Genomic DNA, 14,524 nt, shown 5'->3' with positions numbered 1-14,524 from the left:
CATGCATCAGTCAATTAAACAGGTGGTTAAGATCTGATAACACCTACCTGTATTAATTCATATGCATGAATATGCAAAAAAAATAATAATAAGCATAAGAGAGATTTAAAAAAATGCCTTTTCTGATTTGCATGTAGTTACTGAACTGAAAAGAGATATTGCTGTGGAAGCAATACAAGTATTTCATAGTTAAATTACTACTTAGAGCACTGAAAATTATCTCCTTTGATCTATAAAACAAAGCGTATGACTCATTTCACAAGTCTGAATAGATTGCAAGACTCGGCCCCTACTGTTTATCATGTTTTGCCACAACTTTTTTGGCTGTTATTTCCATGTCAGTGAAGAACTATAACTTGACTGGTTAGTGGAATGCAGCTACCACCCCCAATAGGCTCCACTGATAGAAAACAGTATATTATAGGCACATCTGGTGCTTAAAAGAGACAAGCAATATAACGTCACTGAAGCAATTCTGTTTCTGTAGCTGATGTACACCAAATAAATATTTGTGTTCTCTGGAGAAATTATTTCAATTAAATGGAAACTTTTACTTTGTGTAGTTAACATCAAGTAGATATACACAAAGCTCTGGCAAAAATAAAATCAATGCAGAACAGATTAGTCCTGATTGTAGAGGAATGCAATATGGTTAAATACCTATAGTTCAAGCTCACACTGCATATATATACTGTAGCAAAAGATTTTGCAATATCTCTTTGTTCTCTTAAGGACTTGATATTAAGCTGCAGTATATTAAGTCTGTAAACAAAGTAAATGAACTAATTACAAAGTTGCTTTTATAATCCAAATCAGTACAACTTATGCCTAGTAGCTTTTATCTTACATTCCTTATTTACATCCCCAAAAATACAGTACTTGCCTCCCTCCTTAAGGGTAATGGCAATTCACTGGTGCCCAGCACAGCAATTCTAAAAGAGCTGTGTATGGAATAAGTACCTGCAATGACATAACACAACCAAAGCCTGATTTTTTTTTTTTTTACCCACTTAATTATTTCCTTCAGCCTCACTTTCTCACAACAATACCTTTCTTTCTTTGTTGTTTTTTTTCCTTTTTTGCTGTATTTGTTTGTTTGTTTCCCCCCAAGCATCCCACTATTTTTATTAATACTACATCACACTGCTTAAGGAAATGCTACTTTTTAAGAAAACCTTACACAGAACAATATATTGCAGTGTTTCTTTACTTTTCATTAAATTAATTCTCAAAAAAAAAAAAAAAAAGAAAAAAAAAAGGGGGTGGAAATATTCCTGTAGAAGTGTTCATTTTAACCTCAAGTACAATTTTCAGGCAAGCAGTCTGTGATGTGAAAATGCTTTCATTGCCACAGGACAGCCAGCACAACACTGAATGCTGATTGTTCATTAGTGTTTATTAGTTTCTCTGTTTAATTAATTACCGAGACGGTAGTTGGTGCTCAGACTACAAGATTTTTTTTATGGGAAATTTAACCGCATAAGTTAGAATGTTAAAAGGAGTTTACCACCCTGCTTTGCAATGTGCCACTGCTCCCAGGCAAACGCTATCACTCTTTTCACATTCTTGAGCAACCCTGCTCCAAAGCCAAAGCTGTTGTTCACATGACCTTCCCCATTTATCAGACACTTCACCTCCCTTTTTCCAAATCCAATCATAGGTTGAGCATCACTTAAAGATGGAGTTCAGTTCAAGTACAGGTGTGTCCTGTTGATCTATTGTTCCTAAAAACTGCTTCCTTAATTTTATCATGGGATCAACCAAGGCTGGAAGGTCCAACCATCCACCTATCACCAGTATTTCCTCACTAAACCATGCCTCTTAGCACAACATCTAAACATTTCTTGAACACATATCCTTGCCATTCCTTTTCTAGAATACTCTGGACTCCTGATAATAACAATTTAAAGTCTATTCAAAATGCCCTCCTTCAAACAAGACAGTGACTATAGAATAAAAGGGCTATCTGTGTCATCTGTGATAAACAACATCAACAGTACCTTCCTGTTAGATAAGGGAAAACCAGCTTCTGCTGGGTTGCAGAGGTATTTAAGAGATATTTGTAAGATACTCTGCCCTTAACAACTGCATACAGTGTTTCCTTCCAGGTGATGCAAAACATACATATATCCATTAATGCTCAATCTGAAGCCATGGTGAGAACTACTTGAAAAGCAAAACTCACCTTTGATGAGGGTACTGCTGTGGAACCCGAAGGTGAAGCATCTCTTGATGTTTTCGACGACTGAACTGAAGTCCTCTCTTTACCTACAATTTTAAAAAATATTATGACTTGCAAAATTATATTAACCACATCTTGTAAATATATTTATCAGCTTTAATATTTTGCAGAAAAACTGTAATGAAATCTGCTCAGCTCATGAAATCTACAGCCTCCACTATGGGATAAATCTTGGTAACATTTCTTTCTCTTTACAAAGAGAAGAGATGGTTATTATACACGGCATATTCAAGAAAACTCCACTGCTCGGTATTTAACTGAAGAGCATGTCAGTATGACTTGGTAGGATGATGTGGTTTTACTTTCTAATAATCCTGTTATAAACTTAATATTAACAGGTGAAATTAAAAATTCCTATATTTTCATTAGCCATCAATCCAATGATCCAAAAAACCAGACAGTATAGGAACTAGTTCAGCAGGCCACAGTATGTTGGAAAGTTTTGCCGAGGGAAAGTCTTACATCCCATGAACCACAGGTTAGATTCTCTTTGGATTATCAGGGATTTTCTTGTAAGCATTCAAATCAGCCAAATGCCAATTCAAATTCACTGAGCTAATCACAGTCCCTGCACAGCTTTGATAAAGACGGGCAACAGGAGCCTGAAGCAGCAGAACCAGTTGCAGTGCACATTGCTAGCTCTCAATCTGTGGTCCATGAATTACATCTAAGAGATCTGCAAAAGGTAAAGATGAAAAATACATTGGTTGTCAGTAAGCCTACGTTTACCAAACTATTCACATTCAAATTGCTTAACTATTCACAAAAGGAAAGTAAAACAGACTTATCTTGGCTTCAGTTAAGCTTGTATCAGCTCATTTAAGAATGGGATGGATTAAAAACAAGTCTACCAAGCACTTATGGAAATCTGGATATGAATTATTTTAGGAAAATTTTTTAGGATAACCAATATGGTTTTAAATTAATGAGACCAAGCTTAGTGTGAAATCTCAATCCTAACAGCCAAGCTATTTTTACACAATACTATAAGACAACATAAGTGTTGTGTATTTTTAAATGCAACTACCTACAAAAACAGAAGGAAAATTCCATGCAAAGTACATACTTTTCACAATAGGAAACGTTTACAAAAAATTTGAGAAGCAGGTCTTCTATTGCTTGCCCACATTTTCATACCACGTATTTAGGTAGTGTGGAGGGTTAACACAAAGGAAAGTTCAAACTGTCTCAAGTTTGTCACAAGACAAGTGAGTTACCAGTATGATGATGAAGACCTACTAATGCAAAAATATTCACAGTTACTGATAGGTCTCTCAAAAACATTACTGAAAATAGCTGGGAAAAAAGCACAGAGTGTCTTCCTGAAATCACCAAGTAACACTGAAGTTTTGCACCCATGATACCTGTTTATCAGCCTCATGGCAAGCCATCTCCTTTTCAAAACAAAAAAAGCCCACAAAATATTTTAACTTTGCCTGCTCCAAACCTCCTTCATCACACTGGAGTCCTTAAAGATTATCTGAGTTGAGTAGATTAGATGTTTGTGGTTGAACCGATAGAATTAGATGAAGGAGATGGCAGTAAATTATTCAAAATTAAGAAGGGAGAAAGTGAATTTGAAGATGTTAGTAAGAGGCCCTTCATTCTGAAAGCATAACTGTTTGGAACCAGCAAATCCTAACTGTACAATTCTCTAACTATACAACTGAATATGCTGCTGCATTCTTGTACCTCCTTGGCACACCACTCTTCAGAACCCTGAGTGGACTGGCCTGGCCAAGGAATACCATCCTATTTCCTACATGCTCACACAGCTTTGCTGTATGCCTTCCCATGAGCCCTTTCTGTCCCTTTGTTCTAACCTCATGTATTTCCCTAGTTTTGTTTGCTGGAATCTTGCATTTGATCCAGTTTTGGAAGGCCTGTAGAGCACGAGATATTCTTCCTATTCCTCCTGCAATGAAGACCATCAGGCCAGACTGATTATAAACAGGATTACAAAACTTGAAAGGATATATAACACATTGAAAAACCTGTTGAAGTACAGACAATCTTGTTGCTGACAGACACAACAGGTCCCAATTCATGTTCCTTTTAAATGCGTAATACATGATTTTACCTAAGACAAATAATATTCAAACAGTATTCTCCAAGCTTTAAGCCACTTACACCTCACAAATGGACCGTTTTAATTCAGTCATCCATAGAACAATTCAAAAGTACTATTTTGGGGGGAACAAGGAGTTATAAACAGTCCAGCGTACGAGCCATCTGGTCTTCTCAAACTGATTTTAAAAAAAAATGGGAGAAAGTTGTTTAACCATGGAATTGAAAATAAAACCCCAAAGCCACACAGACCTACAGCTTATAAAAATCAGGACATATACTGTCTATTCTCAACTGAGATTTGAGAGAATCTGGCATTGAGATGAAATTGCTGACAAAAAAAAAAAAAAAAAAGCCCCAACAAACCAGCATCAAAGCCCTAATAACACAGTTGAAAGAACATTTAGAGAGAAATAAACAAGTAGCAGCATGCATCTTAATTTCTCTATATGTTTTAATCCTGCTTTTCCTCTGGTTGCAGGAATAAAAGCCTTCATCTGCTATAAGATGACTGCCAAATTTCTTCTAAAGGAATCCAGAGAAGGGCTAAACAAGCAACAGAAACATTCAGTGCTAAAAAGAAAATAAATACTGGGAAAAAAACTGCAACAGAGCACTGTCGTCAGCCTAGAGCTGCTATCGGAAAAACACCTACCATCTCCCACATGAAATACACAGGGGAGCAAAGTATACAGTGAAACAGCCAAAGCGCAGACAACACGTAAGCGATACAGACTGTCTAGTTCTCTCATCGTAAAAGAGAATATGTAAAGATAAAGGTCTAATAATGAGTTGCAGTTTCATCTCACTAACCAGTTCTCATCATTAATCCAGCATTACCTTGCTGAGAAGAAATATTTCTTTTATGTAAAGATGACATACTTCTGCTATGCTGGGACTGGTGGAAAGGGTAGGCTTTGCTTCTTTCAGGAGAGTAGCCTCTGCTGCTGACACTAGAGCCAGATCTGCTGTGCGGAGAATCCCTTCGGCTCACTGGCGATTCCCTGAAGAAAGGAGAGTCTCTCTTATGAGGGGATCGCTCTCTCATATAATGAGAGGGATGGAAGCTTTTTCTCCTGAAGCCGTCTCTGACCTTCCTTTGAAGACAATAAAAAAAGTAAAAATTACTTTGTCACCCTTCTACTATTTGTAAAACAGAACCAGGTAATGCAGGGGCAACATTTTCTGTCTGATAAAAACAGTAGGTTACAATGAATACAAAACAAGCAGAAAAAGTAAGGGAAGAAAAAAAAATAGAATAATATATATTTTTCTAGATTTCATTCAATTACTTCATAGCTAGAAGCTAACTTCCATTCTCTTACTTGATAATTCAACTAAAATAAAAGACAAAGAGACACTGGAGAAATTGAGACTCACATTTTGTTTTCTTCAAATTCATTCCACTCTGTCTTACCTGGAAACAAAGTCCTATTATCTCAGTAAGTGAAATGCATACCCAAATATTGCTCGCACTATTTCTATGTATTTCCATTCTATTTTACCCTTATTTTCATGGGACTGTCTTTCACACACCTTACTCTGGGAAATATTATTGAGATATTTAGCTTACATCCAGCAACAACAAAGAAAACTGCAGAATATCTCACCTCAAGTTTATGCACTCAACTCAGGGCTGAATGAAAAATACTCATATTTATTCCAACTAAAATTCTGCCTCTTCAATACAAAATATTTACTCCAAATGCTTCTGTATCATACAACCACCGCATTCAGTATTACACGAAACTGGTGTGACTTGAAGCTATAATGAAGTAAACATCAAAAATCCTTAATAAATTAATTTATTTTAACCCCAAATCATAACCAAATGTACTGGTTACCTGCACATTATGTTAATATACATTTTAGATGTTAGATAAAATGTGTTACTTATGTGAAGATTAAAAAAACATCAAATTGAACTTCCTCTACCAAATCTTGAATTTTAACATGCAAGGAAATATGTACTGATTCTAGAGCTGTGACATGTGCTTCAGTCAGAAGGTATCTGGTGAATAGAAACAAGTACCTCTCAGCTCCTCTGACAACCACAGCATTGCTAAATGACAATAAAGCCTTCATAGAATATAGGAACATATATATATAGAACATAGGAGGCCAGAATGCACCTTTCTCACTGCTTTTCTCTCCTGTTTCTAATCATAGTCCAATATTTTAAACAAGAGAACGTCTCACAAAGACAAGCAAAGACCTGGTGGTCCCATTTAGCACAATGCAGCTATAGCTAATTTTATGCTGGTTAACAAAAAGGAAAAAAGCCCTCTAGTGTACAATTCCTGCAGCATGTTACAGACACATATTTATGATGGTTAACAAAGGACTTCAGTGTGCCAAAGGTGTTTTGGACTACTAAAATGACACAGGTAGCACCAAAGTAATAGTGCAAGCCCTCAGGGCCACTTGCACTAACATGTTTTATACAGTGCTGATTTACTTTTTGTATGGAAAGCACATCTATATGAGGGCTTCTGCATCAGAACACACAAATCACACAAGCAACACTGAGGTTATTCTGCCACAGAACAATCATTTTTGGGGGGGAAGAAAGGGGAAAAAAGATGCATTCACCCAGCCCATACAAATACAGAAAGTCAGCTTATTTTTCAAATCATATGGAATGTAGTATCAGGAAGATAAAATGTGAAAAATGTCATGAAACTGAGGAATGAGCAGATCAAGAGCTCTTGGCTACTCTGTTTTTCAGTGAAACACCAGTGAAGCAAAGCAAGGTCATACAGATAAATTATCATTTCATCATTAACAGATTACAGACCTTTCACAGGTATCTTATCTTAGAATATTTAACAGGTCTATATGCCAAAACAATATATCAGAACAAGAAAATGTTACAAAGATTTGTATCTAAAAGGTGTGCTAAGAAGCAATTTTTATTTCCTTTATGAACACCTTTTCTTCTGTTTATTGGGGTACTTTCTTCCCCCCAAGTTGGCCACCAAGAGAACCAATTAAGAATTAGTAAACTGTGTTCTAATATTCCTTTAATAATACGTCTCTATACATTAGCCATAGCACAGATGTTTACATCAACAAATTAAACACCTCAGAATGCACAAAAGCATAATCCCCCTGCTGTCCTCAAAGGCCTAAGAGCCACGTGTCTGCCTCTGGACACCAGATCCAGATGGTGTAGGGTAACTGAAGACTTTCCAATAGGACATAACTGAAACAACACAATTAATGAGGAAACACTAAAAACTGTTTGTCTTAAAGGTAGGAGAAAGAAATCTAAAGTCAGAAGAGTTCTCAGTTCCATGAGATGCAGCTGAAAATACAAAACTAAGCTTCATCTGCATTGAAGGTAAGAACAGTTCAAGCAGCAATAGATCTAAACTGGAGAAAGGGGGAAAAAATAATTAGTTCTGACTTCAAGAATAATGGAAACATTACCTCAGCACTGAGCAGGTCTGCCCCAGCAAGTCTCCATAAACATTTGATCAAAATGTTCTCTAATGAATAACATATATATATATATGCTTATCAGGAACTATTTGTGTACAGCACACCTTCTTAGAACTGGAAAAAAAATGGCACTTTACTGACTGTATCATCATTCTCATTGATTTTAAGTACACACAGACAAACCATCTCAGCTCTTGGAGTCGCAGTGCAGGACAAAGAGGAATTAATCTCAAACAGATGTAATTCAGTTAGGTGTGAAACATTACAGAATGGTGCCTTCTGTCGACAACTGGCCAACACAGCTAAAATGTTTTTCTCAATGTGTAAATGCATTATATGAGAAAAAGTCTATTGGGCAAATTCTGAGTTTTTAAATGTTATTTTTTGCATTTGAACTTTTCTGTAACATACAGAAAGCCTTTGATTTTGTTTAGTTTTAAAGCACAGGCTTTCTGGCAGACTGGTACACTACTTTTATGCCCAAAGCACGTTTTTATGAGCCCATTCTTAAGTTCTAGAGTATATGCAAGTTTATTATGGAAATGTTTACAGAGCCCTCACTACTGCATACATGCAAAAAACACTGATATCCACATCAGAATGTACAAAATATCACTGAAGCATAGTTTTAAACGGGAAAACATTTTAAAACCTCATTCTACAGTAATATTATGCACAAAAAAAGGTGCTTATTTTCATTTTTATTTCATCATCCTACGTTAATTCTTCACTGGACGCAATCTCATACTTGAGCACACAAGCTATTAGCTATATTAAACCTGTTTTGGACAGCATAGCAACAGCACAATATTCGTGATGTTTTCCATTAACGTAACAAACCACACTGATCAGAACAAAATAAGCATTGTTTTAGGGCTTTTTTTCCTTAAATACTTAAACTAACATACACCTGCAATTTAGTAATGAAGGCCCCAATTCAGCAAAGCAGTTAAGAACATGCTTCAGATTCCAACACATACTCAAAAGGTTTATTGAGAAGGGATGACATTTAATAGAGATTCAAAATTTTTGCTCGCTTCCAACTTTAAAATAGAACTGTTTTCTTTAATAACAAATACAGGATTCATCCCTTTTATACGCAATTCCTCTTATCTCTGTACTTCACACTGACATCTCACACCTAGCCCTGAAAGCAGTTAGTTCTCTCAGCACTATCGCAGTCAAAACATTTTTAACACCTACAAAACCTGACTGCTTAATTCTCACTAAATCACCTTGAAAGAGCTCCTCAGATGTTCCAGATAAGCAGCCATACACACCCACTCACCTCAAGCAGCTGAGGGAAGAACATGGGTCTGACAGTTATTTCCGTTAACCACCAGATCCAGTTTCCTGGCCTGTGCCTGTCTGTGTGAGACCAAGGGGACACAGCTCAGTGGAACCTTTCAGTTCACCATCTTTCCTAAGCTACCAGCACCACACTGACATTTTCTAGGCTCCTCTTTCCCAGCCAGCTCAAGTATTAATCAATCTGCAATGCAGCCCAGCCACAGAGGACATCTAACACTTCTGACTGATATCTAACATTCTGCCTTCCCTGTGAGGATAATGACGGGGCTATCAGAGCTACCAACATGATTCAAATGATGTGGAAAACATTTAATGAAGTATATCACGCTACATCCCAAAACTCTCAATTTCTCAAAATTTGCCTCATTTCTAACATCTGAAAAGCAAACATGAGGAATCAAGAACTACTTCTAACATTCTCCAAGCACACTCAGAGGCCCTCCTCTCCTCAGAACACAATCCTGTTCTTTCTAAAGTATGCAACATACATTTGTGGAACAAACCCTACACTTCAGCTCTGCTTCACTTTTAATACCTTGGTTTTGTCCAAAGACCTTTATGCTGATTTATCCCAGCATAAAACAATAAATTATACCATTGCAGATATACATAATTGCATCTGGCTTCAACAGCCTTCAATTGACAATCCAAAATGTCTTATGATAACTGGTTTCTAATGTTTCAGGGCCAAACAACTGCAGTCTTTGCAAATGCTATTTGCATTCACTTCAAATGAAATTAGCATAATTTAGTCTAGTCATTGTAATCTTGTTAACAGCCTTTTGTATAAAGATGCCGAAGGAAACAGGGAGCCTCAATTAAGGGGACAGCTACACATACAAAATGCATACAAAATTTGAAGAACACAGAAATGCTTCACAATTTTGATGCTGCATGTGGATGTAAACTTTGAAACTCCACAATGATGGCACTTGTGCAACTTATTACATATGAAATTCAGTAAGCTCACTCTTCCCTTCAGATATCATGACAGATGAAAGAAAAAGTAAACTTAATACTACAGTACCATTAGGAAGAAGTTTCTATGACCATTACTTGAATAATCAAACTGTGTACTTCAACTGAAGCTGGAAATCACATTACTCCCCTTTATCCTTAGTAAAGATTATTGTCATTGATGATGTAATTGATTAAACTTACTGGAAAATAATCCCATACAAAAAGAAGTATGTTTAAACTCACTCTGTTATGTGACAGAAATAAACTATTGTCAAGCATACAGATTAGGACAAAGGAACATGAAAGAAATAAGAGGAGTCAATATAAACATAGACTCAATTTCCAAATACTTTAAAGCAAACACATTTTTATAACCATATACAGGACAAAGGAAAAAACATAACTTTTATTAGACAAATTAGCAGCAAATCAGATAAAATAACCACATTTGAATGCACACAATCTTGGCTTCTTTTCAAAAATGACAGCTTAATAAGTCCCTGTAATTTCTCAATAATAGAAAATAAATCACAGATCTACACTTCCAGGGTGGATATTTGCCTGAAGCGACAAACCAACTTTAAATTTCTATTAACAGTTACAGCAATTTCATCAGCACAAAATGTAACTGATAACATATTTACTAACAGACACTGGTGTTGGGCCAGATTTCACACTCTCGACTTCATGCGCAGCATATCATCCCCAACAGCCATACAGTTCAGATAGAAATCTCAATGAAAACATTTCTCAGTAGAGTAGGAACTGAATCAATTCCTAATCAGACTTAATTCAAAGTGGAAACCACTCAAATCTCACATCCCAATATGTATGTTTAAAATTGGAAGGGAGACAGAAAGCAAGATACATGCCCTCCCAGATCACAGAAACTGGTTACTATTATCACTTTTGGAGAATGTGCTAACAGGACTGACCTTTCTAACTCGGCTCCTGCAAACCCCACCATCGTCTTGCCTCAAGCACCAAGAACATGAGAAAGAACTGTGAAAAGCTTCCCTGTGGTACTTTGGGTATGGGGCTGATGGAGTGGGAGACAAAATTCCCAAGTACTGCAGAAAGTTAACACAAAGGTATTGAGAACAAGTATTTAAGGACAATAACAGACTGTGAAACGAAGGAAGCAGCCCTGAGGAAATTTCGAAGTACTTCTGTTGTTTCTTTAAAGATCTTCTAAATTAGTGTGGGGAAATGACATGAGGCTTCAGAGTAAAATAAAAGTTGTTTACAGTCACACGACTTTGTATTTCCGTGTTTCTAAACAAACCAAATCGTGGGTTGGTGGGGGTGGAAGTGCTGTTTGCTCTTGTTTTGCGGTAAGGTCTGTTGTTTTGTTTGTTTTAAACAAACATACAAACAGACAACATCTGAGCATCATATTCTTCTAAAAAGCACAGTAAATAATGCACAATGTCATTGCTTGCAGTTTTGTAAGCAATGTAATAGGCAAACATCTGACTACCAGTATACCCACTAAACCTCTCAAAGAAAAGAAGTGTTTCTACACTTTATTTCAGAGGCAGAAATGAATTACATTTTGTAAGCTCTAATTCTTTTCCTCAAATACCATCTCCAAAATTCTTAAATACAAGAACCCAGAAACCATGAACTACCTGCTAGAGAAGCTCTTAACAACCTTCCATCAGCGTGGCTGCAGGATGCCATTAGTTCACTGATACATACAAGAGAGCAACAAACTGTATATATTAATTTGATTAACTCTTATGACTGACTCTCCAGCATTCTTGACAAAGCTTCAATAGGAAAGAGCACTTTGGAACAGGTTTGCAAGTAGTAATTCCTTACATCAGAAACACTGACACACAATACTCGTATTCTATTTTGTTTGTTGTTGTTTTGTTTTTTTCTTTCTTCCTCTGCAAATTCCTTGATGAGATCTATTAATCAGGAAGAAAAATACAAACAACACTTTCTCTATACCAGAGAAAATGGTCTCAAAATATGTTTGCAAACACACAAACTAGGAGCAGAGAGGGAAAGGCTGGAGCAGCACAAACTTAGATAGGTTTACACTGCGGTGGAAATAGGTTTTTGCTGTAAGAAGGATCAGCTTCTTTACTGCATTCATGACTATTATTTGTTTATGATAAATAACATTGGTACCTTGGCAGGATTTCAACATAGCTGAAGTTAGCAGAGGTAAAAGTCAGTGCCTATGCACTCATTGTATATAGACAGTATTCTGACAGAATAAGCAATGTGGATTCAAATATAAAATTATAAATAGAAAACTGTTCGCTGATGCATTTTAACAAGGGATAAAAGCAACAGCAGCAGCTGAAGACAGTTTTTGAAGAAGGTAATTCATTGATGACCAACTGCAACTCCAATCTCCTGTGTTAACATAATTCCTGTACAAAATTATTCCAAAAATCCATGCACTATGATAAAAACTGTAGAACATACACTGAGTTACTACCTTATCAAACCTGAACTGGATTGAGGGATAAGTCAATGCATTACATCTTCCTTCTCCATTGTACTTGTAAAATTGCATAAATCTCTTCTGAAATTATTTCAGAGAATAGTTTAGCATACTAGACTGCTAGACAGGACTTCAGCTAACACAGTGCAACTGCGTCAGCTAGATCTCAGGAGAGAGAAACATTCAGACAGATGGCTGACACACTGCTAAGCATTACGGCATTAATATTCACTTGCAGTTGTTATCAACTCAAACTAAAATTACAAAGCTTCATACACAAGAATCCTAGATGGTTATGCAAATACATATCATGAACAGACATCAAAACTAACATTAAGAACAACGTATTAGCATGCAAAATATCAACCTTTTTCAAAATAATACCAATAGTATGAGATCATGGAGTAGCTTCATTAACAAACTGTTCATCCTGTGTAGACCATAACATACTCACAGCAACAGGTGGAAATGTATACCATCAACCTTCTCTTTGCAAGAGAATCCCTAACAAAAGGATAGCTATGTTGTCAAAAACACCAAATTTGTTTTCATTTTCTCTCCTGTACTGAAATTTACAATACACATCATTAGTTATTATAAAGAGGAAAAAAACTGGCAACTTGTGTTCATTTAAAGAAGCATCATCTAGGCAAAGCTCTTCCAGGTGTTCTCACTCTTAATGCAAATTAAACTCCCTGAAATGTTTAGTATATTCAAAATATAACAAGTCCTTGGACTTGTTTGTTTTCTTAAGGGAAATGATGCACAACTCCTCTGTGACAACACATCCCTCAACCTGAGAAAGCCCTGCCTACATTCATTAAGTCAATCTGTTGGCTGGTCACTGAAATGATTTAGATAGAAGCCCAACTTGACAGTAGTTGCCTGGACTCAAAGGGAGACTCCCATCTCTTTCCCTCCTGTCTGTTTCTCAGTACTTGGCTGTTTTTCAACATATTTGTTAGGAAACCCTTTTGGAATAATCAAATCCCATCCATGGGAGTTTGCCTCACTATTTCCCAATAGGGTATTAACTTGCTAGCTTCATACAATCTACTACCTGATTATAATGATAGCTATAAAACCGGACCAGACAGGCTTGGTTTTCAGAAGCTTTCTTTGAAGTGATGTGTTAGCCAAGACCTTACAGTATACAAGTTCATAATCTCATCTTTAGGCATCTTGCCCTATCTTATGCTGTAAATAGTGAACCTCCTTACAGTTCGTTAGCAATACATAAACACCACTGATAAAAAAAAAAAAAAAAGAGAGAAGAAAGAAAATATTTTTCCAGAAATGTTTCATAACATATTTACATTTAGGCATAGTAAACAGCAAAAACCACTGCTAAAAATGTAAATAACAATAATACTTTCCTCTGCCAATGTGGGATCTTACAAAAACCACAGTTAAAAACAGTTGTGAACACAAAAAGACATAGTTCCTTAAGATATAACACTGCATATAACACTGGGTTAGATCAAAAGCGAGCTGTATAAACACATGACAGCAGTTGAGAACCGCAATAAACTTCTAATTCCTTTGTTACCAAAACTGGTGCGTTTAATAACTGTCGATTAAATACTTAAAAGGCGCTTTATTACCTAGCTGTTCGTCATTCAATAATTCAGACTGAGTTTTTACACATAACAAAACATTATGACAGCTTGTCTTTACACCAAAAAATACTTTGTTAAACCTCAAGAGTCACAACAGATATGGAGACCATATCTACAAGTAACCAAAATGTTTTAAGGGACCATCAAAGCATATGAAATACCACACACAGAATTCAACTGAAATCACTTATTTGTAATTATGTTTTTCAAAACCAAGCTCAGCCGGTTTTCTCTTACGACTCTCATTGGGAATTAAAAGCAAGATACCTAACTTATGTAAGTTTCATACAAAGAGTAAGAGCTAACACATGAGGTTATTTAGGTTGGATATTAGGGGGAAGTACTTTACTAGGAGAGTGGTGAGGTCCTGGAACAGGCTGCCCAGGGAGGTTGTGGATGCCCCGTCCTTGGAGGTGT

At 36.3% G+C, this 14,524-nt stretch overlaps 1 protein-coding gene across 3 annotated transcripts in view; it reads right to left on the bottom strand.

Annotated features, from left to right (window-relative positions):
• The window catches only part of PPHLN1 (periphilin 1), an 89,139-nt gene that overhangs the window by 33,732 nt on the left and 40,883 nt on the right, over positions 1 to 14,524 (bottom strand). The window contains exons 6-7 of one of the 3 annotated variants that reach the window (XM_015854625.1): positions 5,150 to 5,406; positions 2,186 to 2,268 (exon numbers count right to left, since the gene is read on the bottom strand). In XM_015854625.1, coding sequence (XP_015710111.1) covers positions 2,186 to 2,268; positions 5,150 to 5,406 — 340 coding nt within the window. The remainder of the gene's footprint in view (positions 1 to 2,185; positions 2,269 to 5,149; positions 5,407 to 14,524) is intronic. The other 2 variants (XM_015854634.1, XM_015854643.1) reach the window with 2 other exon arrangements.

The sequence above is a fragment of the Coturnix japonica genome, chromosome 1 (assembly GCF_001577835.2).
Source record: "Coturnix japonica isolate 7356 chromosome 1, Coturnix japonica 2.1, whole genome shotgun sequence".
Classification (NCBI taxonomy): Eukaryota; Metazoa; Chordata; class Aves; order Galliformes; family Phasianidae; genus Coturnix; species Coturnix japonica.
This window is presented reverse-complemented; position numbering and strand designations above follow the sequence as displayed.